General features: G+C 36.2%; 1 protein-coding gene across 7 annotated transcripts in view; it reads left to right on the plus strand.

Moving 5' to 3' along the window:
• The window catches only part of TENM1 (teneurin transmembrane protein 1), a 753,664-nt gene extending 740,404 nt beyond the window's left edge, over window positions 1-13,260 (plus strand). For all 7 annotated transcript variants that reach the window (XM_079123321.1, XM_079123316.1, XM_079123318.1 and 4 more), the window contains 4 exons: window positions 4,072-4,459; window positions 5,268-6,488; window positions 7,069-7,211; window positions 8,671-13,260. In XM_079123321.1, coding sequence (XP_078979447.1) covers window positions 4,072-4,459; window positions 5,268-6,488; window positions 7,069-7,211; window positions 8,671-9,429 — 2,511 coding nt within the window. In that variant the 3' untranslated portion in view covers window positions 9,430-13,260. The remainder of the gene's footprint in view (window positions 1-4,071; window positions 4,460-5,267; window positions 6,489-7,068; window positions 7,212-8,670) is intronic.
• Window positions 13,261-14,281: the final 1,021 nt, after the last annotated feature.

Genomic DNA, 14,281 nt, shown 5'->3' on the forward strand with positions numbered 1-14,281 from the left:
CAGAGTGTGACCAATGGAGCTAATTGCTTACAGACAGTCACATCTAGGTCTCCTAAGACTTTCCCTTTAGGCTGTCTGTACAATAACAAAAGAGCCTATTGAAAATTTAAATTTCTGCTCTGCATGCAGTCTTCTCAAACACCAATAAGGACATCTTATTATTTCTCTTTTCTGAATTAGCTGATTATTTCATCAAATTGGCTTGAGCAAAGAATCTTTTGAAGCACACTTCATATGAGTTCTCTTTGCTGTAGAAACTTAGTGAGCAATAATTATTTTTTAAAAATACCAAACAAAAAGCTTTATGAGATTGTCAATGTTTCCAGTGGACAGAAATAAGAACTTATTGACCTAGAACAATGTATCAAGAAAAACCCTAGTGACTTCCAAAGACTAATTTACTGACCAGTGAGACAAGCGAAATCATTTGGCCTTTTATTTGACTTTTGTTCCTCTCTTTATTTAATGTTTAATTTGTTCTCTAATTAAAAGGGCAGCTCCTTATTTAAGCAATCCTATTATACAAAACTCAGAACCTACAAAACACGTAATTATGGAATATTTCCTTACTTTCCAAAAATCATTTATCATGAAACTTGTTTTATTAATATTGTTATTACTGATGATAATAACTAATTCACTGGATTGATATGGTGATTAAATGAAATAATATAAAGTACCAAACTAGAGAATTTAAATGTTAGTTAGCACTCATTGCCACTTGAAGATAGATCAAAACTGGGGGAAAAAAAAACAAAGAAATGGAGAGAGATAGAAAAGAAGGAAGAAAAGAAATTAAAACATCCTTGAAATTGTGATTCAAGGAAAAAATGAAAGAATATTGAATTTGCTAAAATCCAATTTACTTGTAATTTTTTCAGTGACTTGCTGAGGCTTTGGGACTCCTTGTGTTCTCTCTAGTTCTTTGTTTAACATGGCCTTTCCTGACACATCCTTTCAAGAGAGGGGAAGAGAAGGGACAAAGAGGCTTGTCCTTGTGATATGTTTTAAAATAAGAACCCCCCAAACTTTAAAATGTATTTCTCTTTTTCACCCCAAAATAATTCTGTTATCACCTCTGCAAATTTGCTTGCCATACTTTTGCCATTATATATTTTAAAAGAAGCAGCACATTGTTAACCTTAACATGCAGAAAATCTTGTAGAAATAATTTGACTTCCTCTAGAGTAATTCAAAGTTATACATATCATTTTTGTGAACAATGGTTTGTAGCTATTAGGAGAAAAATAATTGTTTGGGTAATGGCTGAAGTTGCTTAAATGATCTCTCCTCTATTAAAAAATCAATTATTGTTTCTTAAATTTTCTCTATGTAGTCATTAATTCTGTCTTGATTTATGACACTTCTCTGAGTTAATTATATTTTGAAGACCTGTGGAGCTAAAATTTTGTATTACTGTAAATGTAAATCTTTCAGTCTCCCAAAATCATTCTTATGAACTTCATTTTTAAAATACATTTAAATAAATTTTATAATCATTTAATAATCTGCTTTAGTCTTACACATTTATACAAAATTGCCTCTTTGGGACTGAGGTTTTCAAAGAAAGGCTGCCTACAGGGACAAAATGCTGTCTCTGGCTTGAGCCTCCATATGGCCCCACATTGCCATCTGGTGGTCATTCAAATGCTTTAACTTTTCAAATTTCTGCTCTCATTTCTATTTTTGTTCAAGTAAGTATACGGCCATGATTGTTCTTTTTTATTTTTTTTCTTTACAAGGATCTCTTTTTAGGATATAACAATCAATTAAAGGAATAAAAGCCTCCCACTCTATTATCTGAACTAATAAGATATGGTCTTTTATCCTGCAACAGCAATGTGGGCATTGGATAGATTCATAAGCGTTGTTTATGAACAAACTGATAATAATGCCCACCCAAAGTGAAAAAGCAGCCAAGTGAGAGCTAAATGGTATTCTGGCAACATGACAGTTACATTCACAAGATTACTAATCACGTCATCCACATTCTTGCCATTGGCAGGAAGCTTTAAAATAGACTAGAGAGCTTTTGAGACAGTTCAGCATCAGCACCACCTAGGAACAGGGTTCAGGCAGTGTTTTACTGCATGCTGGAGAATGAGAACAGAGGAGAGAATACAATAATGATGTGCTATAAATTTTTGGCAAGGTTGATACAGCAACTGGAAAAGGCATGGCCCAAGCAAGCTGGTACTAGATAATATGAGGAGGCCATATGGTTGTCGTCCCTGGCCAGCATCACAGGTGACAGATGTCATTTGTCCATGGCAAATTGACAGAAGAGTGCAGAGGAGCTTGGAAATCTGACTTTCAGCATAAAAATAATCCAAAGGCATTTTCCACCAATTCCTGTATAAAGCCCCTCTGCCCTCAGCCGCTGCCACATGCTGCTCCATTAATAGGAAAAAGATCCCTGATGGTTTTATTGAGTTCCACCTTGATCAAGGGAAACAGTTTTGCCTTCCTGCCCTCAAGGCTCATACAGGATTTCCAGGTCTCCTGCCTTTGTTCTGGAGGTTTTTCAGAGGTCACAATGGTGGAACTACAGGCTATGGAGAGATACAGGTTGTCCACAGATGACAAACTGACAGGATTTCTGCATTCACCTCTGGATCCCCAGGCATGTTGGTGGAAAAGAAAGACTGAACAAGACTGAAGGAAAAAGCAAATCACTGACTTTTCACTTCCTGGTACTGATATATAACTCAAAATCAATAATTCTCAAAGGATAGGAAAGCTATGTGGTTCCAAAAAGCACATTCGGTATTAGAATATAATTTCATATTTGGAAGATACAAATGTACATTATATGTTTATATAATTCACCATCATAAATATTTATGTAATTTGTATCTAGAAAATGAAAACTACTTGTTTTCATAACACAAAGTCCAGAAAATAAGGCTCAACTAAATCCTTTTGCTTGATAAGGTGATTCCCAAGAGGGGAGGGATAAAACTCTCTTAGGGAGTTATATCAAAAATATTTATTAAAAGATGAGATTTCAATGCTAGTGAATTAAAGTCCTCCCTAAAACAGTACTTTTTATGCCTATATTTTAAATTAAAATAAAATCAACCAATATTTATGAAACACTTATTACATGTAAGGTATTATACCTCAACAAATGTTTGTTCCTCAAATATAAATCAGTTTGGGGAAGAGGAATTGCATAACCAGAGAATTCTTTACTTTTAATCTTATGCTCCCCAAATACTGAAACATGACTAGTTGAAACATGTATTACAAAACAACAGTAATGTTCAATGAGCAACTTTTCAGAAAAAATCTACCATGTGAAATCAACACTTTTTGGTGACTATAAGTTAATATGTGACATCCCCTAACCTCCATTTACCTCCCTCCAATACATCTCCACATTGAACCAACCATGACCTTTCTAAAATACCAACTTGACTATTTCTCCAAGCTGTGCAAGCACCAATCCTCAACTTGTTTGAAACCTCTCAATGGCTCTTGGTTACCAACATGCTTTAAGTTCAAGCCCCTTTGAATGGCTTCAAAAGCCCCACATGATGTAGACCCAGTTGTACTCACCTCTTGCCATTCACCACCCTGACCCCCAGCACATCCATGCTCTGGCCACACAAAGTTCCTCTATGTGTTCTCGTCAATATTCGGACTGTCACAATGATGTACCTCTATCTGGAGCAATCTCTCCAAATCCCCAGACCCCTCCCTGCCTTTACCCAGCTAATCTTTAGTCATCCTTTAAGTCCTCATTCAGTTCTTTTCTCCAGGAAACTTTCTCTGACCCCTTAAGTCTGTTCTTCCTCTACCTCTCATAAGTACTCTATACTTTCCTTGTCATAACATGTTTCACACTCTACTTTGATTGCTTGGTTACTTGTCTTTATCCTCCATTAAATGGTAAATTACTTGAGGGTAGGCACCATTATTGCACACTACTGTATCTGCTAGGTCTACCACAGTGCCTGGCACTTAGCAGATGCTTAATAAATTTGTGTGGAATGGATGAGTGTATATTTTCTTTAATCTCAACTTTAGTGGTACATATTATGCTATATTGCCTTTGTCTCGTTTCAGTCTGTCATGCTTCTCTTACATAGCCAGCGGCGTTACATCTTTGAGTATGACCAATCGGATTGTCTGCTGTCAGTCACCATGCCTAGCATGGTGCGCCACAGCTTACAAACCATGCTTTCAGTGGGGTACTACCGGAACATCTACACCCCACCAGACAGCAGCACTTCTTTCATCCAAGACTATAGTCGAGATGGCAGATTACTACAGACTCTGCATCTGGGGACAGGGCGCAGAGTATTATACAAGTACACCAAGCAAGCAAGGCTATCTGAGATTCTCTATGATACCACTCAGGTCACATTAACATATGAAGAGTCTTCTGGAGTGATCAAGACAATACACCTGATGCACGATGGATTCATCTGCACAATCAGATATAGGCAAACAGGTTTGTTATGAAAGTGTGGTGATACATATGTCAGTATTTTATACAATTTTAGCTGGTCACATTTGGAAATAGAAGTGTTATCCTATGCACATTCAATTCAAAAACCTTGCTCTACTTTTCAAATTATCTTGCACTGAAAATTAAAACATGTTATAGTTTGCCTGAAAGTGGATTCCTTACAAACATGTAGTACATTTCTGTTTCTTTCCTTCAGCTCTCAAGAAAGTTGAGATCTAAGTACCTAGTCTAACTGTATATCCGTTCCTTCTCACCACCAAATCTTCCCAAAGAGGCAGCTGCAAGATATGAATCTCAGTGAAACTAGCTCAAGCCCTAGGTAACCTCTGTAAGCCTCAGTTGATGACAAGAGTCACAACTTTCTAATGTATTTCATTCTTTGGGTTTATAACGTGCCCGAATCCACTTACTTTGATGCTGGACGTTGGGAAAACCTAACCCTCTGACTTTGTAGGAAAGTTTAAATGAAATGAAAGCACTTGTATCAATGATTATAGCAAGAATGCATAGTCATGATACCAATTTCACCACCCAGGCTCCTGGATGTTGTTACTTCTATAGTGTCTATTATTAAATCATTCTTAACTATGCTATACAGTATTTTTTCCATATATTGTGATCACCATGCTAAGAATATATATGAGATGATATGCCCAGGCCTCAGACATCATAGATCAGCCTATACTATTTCATTTTGAATGTAGTATTGTCAGTACTGAGTAACACTAGACCTACCCGATTGCTCTACATTTATCACCAGCTTTTTTTCTCATTATTTTTATTCCTACAGGGCCTCTTATTGGACGTCAGATTTTCAGATTCAGTGAAGAAGGTCTTGTGAATGCACGATTTGACTACAGTTACAACAACTTCCGTGTCACTAGCATGCAAGCTGTGATCAATGAAACCCCTTTGCCCATAGATCTGTACCGATATGTTGATGTCTCTGGTAGAACAGAGCAGTTTGGAAAATTCAGTGTAATTAATTATGATTTAAATCAAGTCATAACTACTACAGTGATGAAGCACACCAAGATCTTCAGTGCCAATGGACAGGTCATTGAAGTCCAATATGAAATCCTAAAGGCAATTGCCTACTGGATGACTATTCAATATGACAACATGGGCCGTATGGTAATATGTGATATAAGGGTGGGAGTAGATGCCAATATAACTAGGTATTTCTATGAATATGATGCTGATGGACAACTGCAAACTGTTTCTGTAAATGACAAAACCCAGTGGCGTTATAGTTATGACCTGAATGGAAACATCAACCTTCTGAGCCATGGGAATAGTGCTCGTCTCACTCCTCTCCGATATGACCTCCGAGACCGCATCACCAGACTAGGAGAAATTCAGTATAAAATGGATGAAGATGGCTTTCTGAGGCAGAGAGGAAATGACATATTTGAATATAATTCTAATGGTCTGCTGCAGAAAGCCTACAATAAGGTTTCTGGCTGGACTGTGCAGTATTACTATGACGGGCTTGGGAGACGTGTTGCCAGTAAGTCCAGCCTAGGGCAGCACCTCCAATTCTTTTATGCAGACCTTGCCAACCCCATAAGAGTTACTCATCTGTATAACCACACAAGCTCGGAAATTACATCTCTGTATTATGATCTCCAAGGTCACCTTATTGCCATGGAGTTAAGCAGTGGTGAAGAATATTATGTAGCCTGTGATAATACAGGTACCCCACTAGCTGTGTTCAGCAGTCGAGGTCAGGTCATAAAGGAGATACTGTACACACCTTATGGTGACATCTATCATGACACTTACCCTGACTTTCAGGTCATCATAGGTTTTCATGGAGGACTCTATGATTTCCTTACTAAATTAGTGCACCTGGGGCAAAGGGATTATGATGTTGTCGCTGGTAGATGGACCACGCCTAATCATCACATATGGAAACAGTTGAACCTCCTTCCTAAACCATTCAACCTCTACTCCTTTGAAAATAACTACCCAGTTGGCAAAATTCAAGATGTTGCAAAGTATACCACAGGTATTTGAATGGTGTAAAACTTTAAGCTAAACTCGAGATAACTCAGTGCTGTTTATTTTATCACATAATCTCAACACCTTTGTAAATGTTTCCTCTTCCTGCCAGTTAGCCCACAAGTATTGTGCATTTACTCTCTTCCTTAGGTTTCTAGAGTGAGCAAAATGTACCAGTTAACTTCAAACTTGATGCTTTTGCCTCCCGCTATTTTTTCTCTTTAAACTGTTTCTGTTTCTGTGTTTCCCTCTTAAAAATTTGTGTGAGCAATTTCATAAAAGAAAAATTCAGGACTATGTTGCATGGAATATCTCTAATATCACAGTCCATGTGGTCTTAGGCCACTACCACATTAAGGGTTGCAATGCAGTAAACTGAGCCTATCTCTGGGATTCTCCACAAGTCAAAAGGTTTCCATATAGAGAGATAATCTGTTTTAAAGTGAGTCACACAGGGAAGTTGGATCCCTGCCTCCCCATTTTCTAAATACATTGAAGGCAGGAGGTGCATACCTCAAGTTTTCAATATAGGATTCAAAGTATGAGCTTTGTGAATGTTGTTTTCTTTTAAATGTTGTATCTTACAGATATTGGAAGTTGGTTGGAGCTATTTGGTTTCCAGTTACACAATGTACTACCTGGATTTCCCAAACCAGAATTAGAAAATCTGGAATTAACTTATGAGCTTCTACAGCTTCAGACAAAAACTCAAGAGTGGGATCCTGGAAAGGTTAGTAAAAGTTTTACCATCTCTATGTAGCTGGAAAAAAAGAGAGAAGCACATCTAACACCATGTAATATATTTACATATATTTGCTTATTTATTTTTGAGTCTTGAATAATCACTAAAATGTATATGATTTAGGAGGAGGATTCCATGAGGAAAAGACCAGGAAATTGGAGCTTTTGAAACATGAAAAACTAAAAGGTTACTTGATGTCTGCTGCAATAAGATAAACAAGAGGAAAAAGGAACCAAACTTTTCAAATTCTGAAATGGGCTGCCAAGGGCAATTATGAATTCTGTACAGAGAAAATTGTTCACTAAGAGACATGAAAACATCAGACTTCTGGCTGTGAAATAATTTAAAGGATGATGCCTTAAGAGCATAAGAATAACAGAATAAAATTATTCTGATAAATAAAAAGTATATAAGCACAATAAATGAGAAAAATAAATATTACAGGGATAAAGTCTGAAAAATAGGAATATCAAAAGCATTCAAGATTCATCAGGTTATTTCATCAGGAATATGAAGTACAAATAAAAGAAAGAAGGAACTAGGAATACCTGTGTTTGGAAAAAAAAAAGTCTTTAATAAAATAAAACTGAAATTTAGGTAGAAAGACTTGAAATTTAAGTCAAAAGTTACAAAGGAAAGGAAACTTTAAGGAGGTACTGAAGGCTTTTCCCTTTTTGTAAATACATATAACATGTGAATTCTCTTCATAATTAAAAGCCCTTCTTCTTTTCTTCCTCCCAGTGCTGAGGATCGAACCCAGGGCCTTGTGCATGCTAGGCAAGCACTCTGCCACTGAGCTAAATCCCAAATCCCTCAAAAATCCTTCATAACAAATTTTAGCAAAATGTTGAAAATTGCTGAAGCTTCCTAATTGACACTTAGAGGTTCATTAGTCTTTTCTCTTCATTTCTTGGCATGTTTGAAAATCGCCCAAATGAAAAGTTTTTTTGAAAGTACATATAAAAAGAGCAGTGAATGTCTTGCTGTTTTGCCATAGTTTTTTATAAGGTCATAAGCTGTTGAAAGCAGGAACTAAGTCTTATGCATTTCTTTATACCTCACTGTGCCTAATGTATTATTCTACATGCAGTAATAACATCTAGTCGGTGTCAATTAAATTGGTGAAAATAAAATATGTGTGTTTGGGGGAAGCATTCTAGCTCCAAAATTGTATGATACCAAGTTTGAACATATTTTAACATTCTTAAACTCAACCAAGATATAAGAATGCTAGGTAATTGGATCACTAGTCTTTTCCTTTTCTCTGTTAGAGATTCCAGACTTGGCTTGTTTTTTTGTTGTTGTTGTTTCTTTTTTTTTTTTTTTTTTAATAATGACTTATCAACAAATTAGAAAGAAGCAACCCTGCAGCCTTTCCTGTTGACAATCACCAAGCATAAGGCAGGTGTCTAACCCTGATACATTCACACTCTGCCTTCTTTTATAGATGATCCTGGGCATTCAGTGTGAGCTCCAGAAACAGCTCAGGAATTTCATTTCCTTGGACCAACTTCCTATGACTCCCCAGTACAATGAGGGACGGTGCCTTGAAGGAGGGAAACAACCAAGGTTTGCGGCTGTCCCTTCTGTCTTCGGAAAAGGTATAAAATTTGCCATCAAGGATGGCATAGTAACAGCTGATATTATAGGGGTAGCCAATGAAGATAGCCGGCGGCTTGCTGCCATTCTCAATAATGCTCATTACCTGGAAAACCTACATTTTACCATAGAGGGGAGGGACACTCACTACTTCATCAAGCTTGGGTCTCTGGAGGAAGACCTGGTGCTCATTGGTAACACTGGGGGGAGGCGAATTCTGGAGAATGGTGTCAACGTCACTGTGTCCCAGATGACTTCAGTGTTGAATGGGAGGACTAGACGGTTTGCAGATATTCAGCTCCAACATGGGGCCCTGTGCTTCAACATCCGATACGGGACAACTGTCGAAGAGGAAAAGAATCATGTGTTGGAGATTGCCAGACAGCGCGCTGTGGCTCAGGCCTGGACTAAGGAACAAAGAAGGCTGCAGGAAGGGGAAGAGGGGATTCGGGCATGGACAGAGGGGGAAAAGCAGCAGCTTTTGAGCACTGGGAGGGTACAAGGTTATGATGGGTATTTTGTTTTGTCTGTTGAGCAGTATTTAGAACTTTCTGACAGTGCCAACAATATTCACTTTATGAGACAGAGCGAAATAGGCAGGAGGTAACAAAAAAAACCTCTGCCTTTGCGTCACCAAAGACTGCCTGTTTTTAAAACATAAAATGGTTTATTGTATTGGTTTTCTAGATCAGAACTCTGTATATGTAAATATGGAGGAAAAACATATCCAACTGCCTTTCAATGTGACGGAAGATGGTATTTTAATATTGTTTGTTTAAACTCTTTAAGAAATGACAGAGATTTTTAGTTCTTGTGTGGCAGTATTCAAAATAACACAAGCAGAACTCAAACAGCTAAAAACCGTTTTCAGAAATCACCACTTAAAATTTGTCAAGCCATGCATATGTTCAACTATACAGAAAGAACCCAAGGTTCTCTATCTCGATTGTGACACCAAGTTTCATATTTAACTGTTGGCAGAACTTGCTGGCTATTTGAAAAAGTGGTGCAATAGTATCTGAACCTTGCATCTCAAAGACTGCCAACCCTTTCACATTTCCCAGATCTGTTATAGGGAACTTAAAAAGAAGTGTAAAATGTCCTCAGCCACCATCTCCTAGAATCAGGACCCATTTCCCTCCCTACCTGATTATTCCTCCTTGCTTGTTAAAGTAAATGCCATGTTGTTGTGCTGTGTTTTGGCGTGTGGTGGCTGGATTCTGTCTACCATGCCTCGCTGTGAGTGGGGTAAGCAGACTGAATTGCCACTATTTGCTTGTGTGTACATGATACCAAAGCAGCTGGCCAATGTGACTTCGTTCACATAACCTGTTTTGACTCAATTTTTTACCAAGTTGTCCAGCTCTTTTGGGGTCATGTAAACATAGCTTTTATTAACCTGGGTAGGAATCTCTCATTTATATATAGGGTGTGTTTTGGTCATAGTTTCACATTAGTGACTCAGTATTTATACACTGATCCAATGGTTTTGTGCACATGAAAGGTAATTTACTGAAACGTATGATTCTGGTACAAAAAAAATGAGGCTTTAGCAGGCATATGTGCCTGGGATGCCCATAAATACATTAACTACTAGTGCAGAAATTCATAAGAGCCAAAACCTTAAAAAATAGACCTAGTACTAAAGTAAAAGGGAAGTACCAAGGGGAAAACCAAAAGAAACATCACAGTAGTTGATGCCACATTGTTTCATCTCACTTAGATTTATCTTTCAAATGTACATTTCTGTATTGAACCTCTCCCAGCCATATTCAGAAAATCGAATTGAGTGAACCTTTTCCAACCTAAAACATTTCAAATAATTATAGAGAGGCAGACTAATTTTTAGTAACATAATTTATATGGTTATTTTAGTTCTCTGTCTTTACCCATTTATTTTTATTTAATCTTCTCTTCTGCTATGAAAATAACTATTTTCTAGGATGGGTTATTTGTTCCATGATCATTAAAATTTGGAGAAAGGTCAGGATTAGTGTTACTAGCAGCTGCAGTTTCTCAATCTCTATGAACCCTGCAGTAAAAAGAAGCCTCTTGGTGAGCTGGGAGATTTGTGCCCAGTGACACAAAGGCAGTTTGTAAAATGCTGTGTAATTGTAAGTTACCACAAATGAAAATACATGACAGCGCAGTATGGCCTATAGAAAATTTCCTGAGCCAGCTTCTGCACTTTTATCACCGAGCCTGAACATTTACTATGTCTAAAGGAGAATTTATGATAGAATGTTTGTTTGGATTCTTTCCAGCTACTATCTAAATGCAGTTTGGGGTCATTGCCTTGCTTTGTGATGACAGTTTCTTTGAAAATATGCAAAGTCAGAATCCCAGCTCATGTTAAGGTTTTTAAAGAGTCTGCCTCTTATTACACAAAGGAGACCAAAAGGAATAGGAAAGGAACCCAGCAGACAATAGGTGAGGGTATATTTAAATATTTCATTTTCAAAGCCTTCAGGTTGGGATTATTCCATTCTTACACAAGTATTGAGACAGAGAGAGACAGAAACTTCATGATGAACTCATCTCTTTGTAATTGGAAGCACACCAACTCAAGATATTGCTAATCCAGACTAAAATCATATTATTGGGTTTTTCCTGAATCAGACCTGTTTTATTGGTGCAGTATTTTTTCAGGATGGAATTCTAAAATGACTCACACTCTTGTAGAAAATTTGAATACCTCCACACCAACCTAAAAATAAACTCTAAGTTCCTAGAACCTCTGATGTTATTTTAAATCAATGGAAAAATAATTTGTGAACTGTATATAAAGAGTGCATTCTTAAATGTGATGATGTATTTTATCACTAATCCAAGATGTCAATATTAGAGTCTATTTTGCTTATATTTTAAGTGATTACATGTTTTTGCAATTCACTGATGATGTATCATTTTCAAACTCCTTTAAATATTCATTAGAAACAAGTATTTGAAGCTTTTACTTAATAGTAATTACCTTGAACTGTGCATTTCTAGTTTGTAATACATATTTAGTTAGTTTGTGCCTTTAGTTTCTTAATGTTGTATTTGTATTATATTCAGGAAATGCACTTTTTATCACTTACTGCTGTGGTTTTAATACTGCCTTGAACTATTACTGTTCTCTAAAATTTTGGGGAGAAAAGAAAAAAAAACCAAAACATTAGCACTAATGAGTAGTAAATCTAAGAGAAACATTTTGGCATCTCTTAAGAATATGTAGATATTGAGTACACTGCTTCCTATTCAACTGAATAGAAAGAATGCCTTCTTTGACTTGTACTTTGAAGTTTAAATTAATGGAAGAATAATTCAGTTGCATTTCCTGATAAAAATAACAACATTGTTAAGAGAAATATATGAATTTCTCATACCCAGAAGACAGGTGGCTAACACTGCATAGCCACATACCATTCAAGTAAGTTAAAGTGAGAGCACAGTAGTTGGACTCTCTTGTGAAGAACATTCTGGACTGGAGGCAGGGAATACTCTATGCTCGTTTCTTTTTCTAAGTTAGGGCCATTTTATTTGTGTTATTTATTTTGTTTTGTTTTGACTCTTGCACTATAGTATAGGGATCCAAATGAGCTGAAAAGTTCAGTTTAAGACATATTTAAGTATGTTTACTTTTAGTTATCATTCTAATCATTATTGATTTGAAGCATGACTCCCAAAGGAAAGGGAACTAAAGCTCAGTTCACACTAACTTTCAACAAAACTCATACCATAGAAATAAGTACATTTTATTTTTAACTCAACAAAATAATGTATAAAATGAACATGTCATTTATTGTCAATTTATCTAAAAGATTTATAATATATAGACTACACATATATAATATAATATATATATATACAACATAGCCAAATATATGAAAACTTGACAATGTATAATTTGGAATTCATGTACAACCTCCATAGAGAGGTATAAAATTAAGTTATAATTTTCATAAGACTTCTTATTCATCACTGTTGACACAGTTTCTGATATTCCATCATGGTTTTTCTTCTTTCTTTGTTTCTCTCTTTTTCCCTTTCTTTTTTCAAACTATATTTTTAACCAGACCAGGCCCCACTATTATATCACCTGAGAGAGTCAGGGCGAAGTTTTTGCATTTATAAAGATGTATTCATGTTAAAGGCAATTTAATAGAGTTCAGTGGTAATGGAAGCAAAATACAGTAGTAAAATATTGAAAGAAAAATCCAGAGAGATTGGAACATATAGCTTTGGGGGAAAACATAAGGCTACAGATTGGATGCAACATTCTTGCTTTCTTAGAGGAAGTCACATACACATAGCTGACCTGACTAGTACTTCAGATCCCAGACTACTCTTCCACAGCCTTCTGTATGGTTCTTTATTCTGCAAAGAAAAAAAAAAAAAAAAAAAAGCAAAACACAAAAAAGCAAAGCAAAACAAACAAACAAACAAAAAAAAACCAGAAAACAAGAACAAAAAAAAATCAACCATAAAATAGTGACTATTATTTCAGTGTGTCCTCTGTGTGAAAGCTATTGGGGACCAAATATATAACTATGTGTAAGAAGAAATTACTTCCTAAATGTTAACTGAAAATACTTAGTTAAACTTGCTGTGGATGTTGTCTTGGCAGTTGTCACCTTACATTATTTGTCAAGGAAGTGTGTTTGGCAGTTGAAAATCTTTCCTTAGATTTAGTGGTGGACTTTAACCTCTTAAATACATGTTAGTATATCAGATTGTGTCCTTGAAAAATATTTTACTTGTATGAATCATGACAATGTCTAAATCTTTACTATTCTTCTGGCAAAAGCATCAGTAAGAGAGAAGGTGAAAAAGAGAAGTATAGCCTTTATGTCAGAAAAATATTCTTTTTAGCTGCTTACTTTCTCATGAAAAGTAAAGATGTTTACAGTGTATGCCAAGATTTTCAGTTTCTATATAACAACAGTTAGAGGTTCTAATCATACTGAAAATTGTGTTATAATGGCCTGAGCCATGTTGCTAGGAAACAATAGGTTCCAATTTTGTATTCCTGCTCTCACTCCTGTGCTGAAAAGTGACTGGATACTGTACAGGTTCATGTTCTCTGGCTGCAGTTAAATGGTCTTTTGCATTTTGCTCTGGCTTTCAGGCCAGAAGCATGCATTTTTCTACAAGAGCATCACAACAACATGCTGTAAATATTTAAAGTTAAACATTATGTGTCGATATTTGAAAGAAAAGTACTTTGAATATTTCATTTTTAAAAAATAAAATTGCAAACGAACACTGTGTCCCAGTTTATTCATGCGCCAAACTGCATTCTCAAGTCAATCTGGTCACCTGATAGGAAAAGTAACTCCCTGATGGAGAACAATAAAATCCACATCATCTTGAAAATGTAGGCGCAGAAATCAAAAAGGCACTAATCCTAGTCAGATGTCTCTTCATTTTTATTATTCAAACAAATAGGATCTCTGACACAAATGACCACTTAATAA

Source organism: Sciurus vulgaris (genome assembly GCF_902686455.1).
Source record: "Sciurus vulgaris genome assembly, chromosome: X".
Taxonomy (NCBI): Eukaryota; Metazoa; Chordata; class Mammalia; order Rodentia; family Sciuridae; genus Sciurus; species Sciurus vulgaris.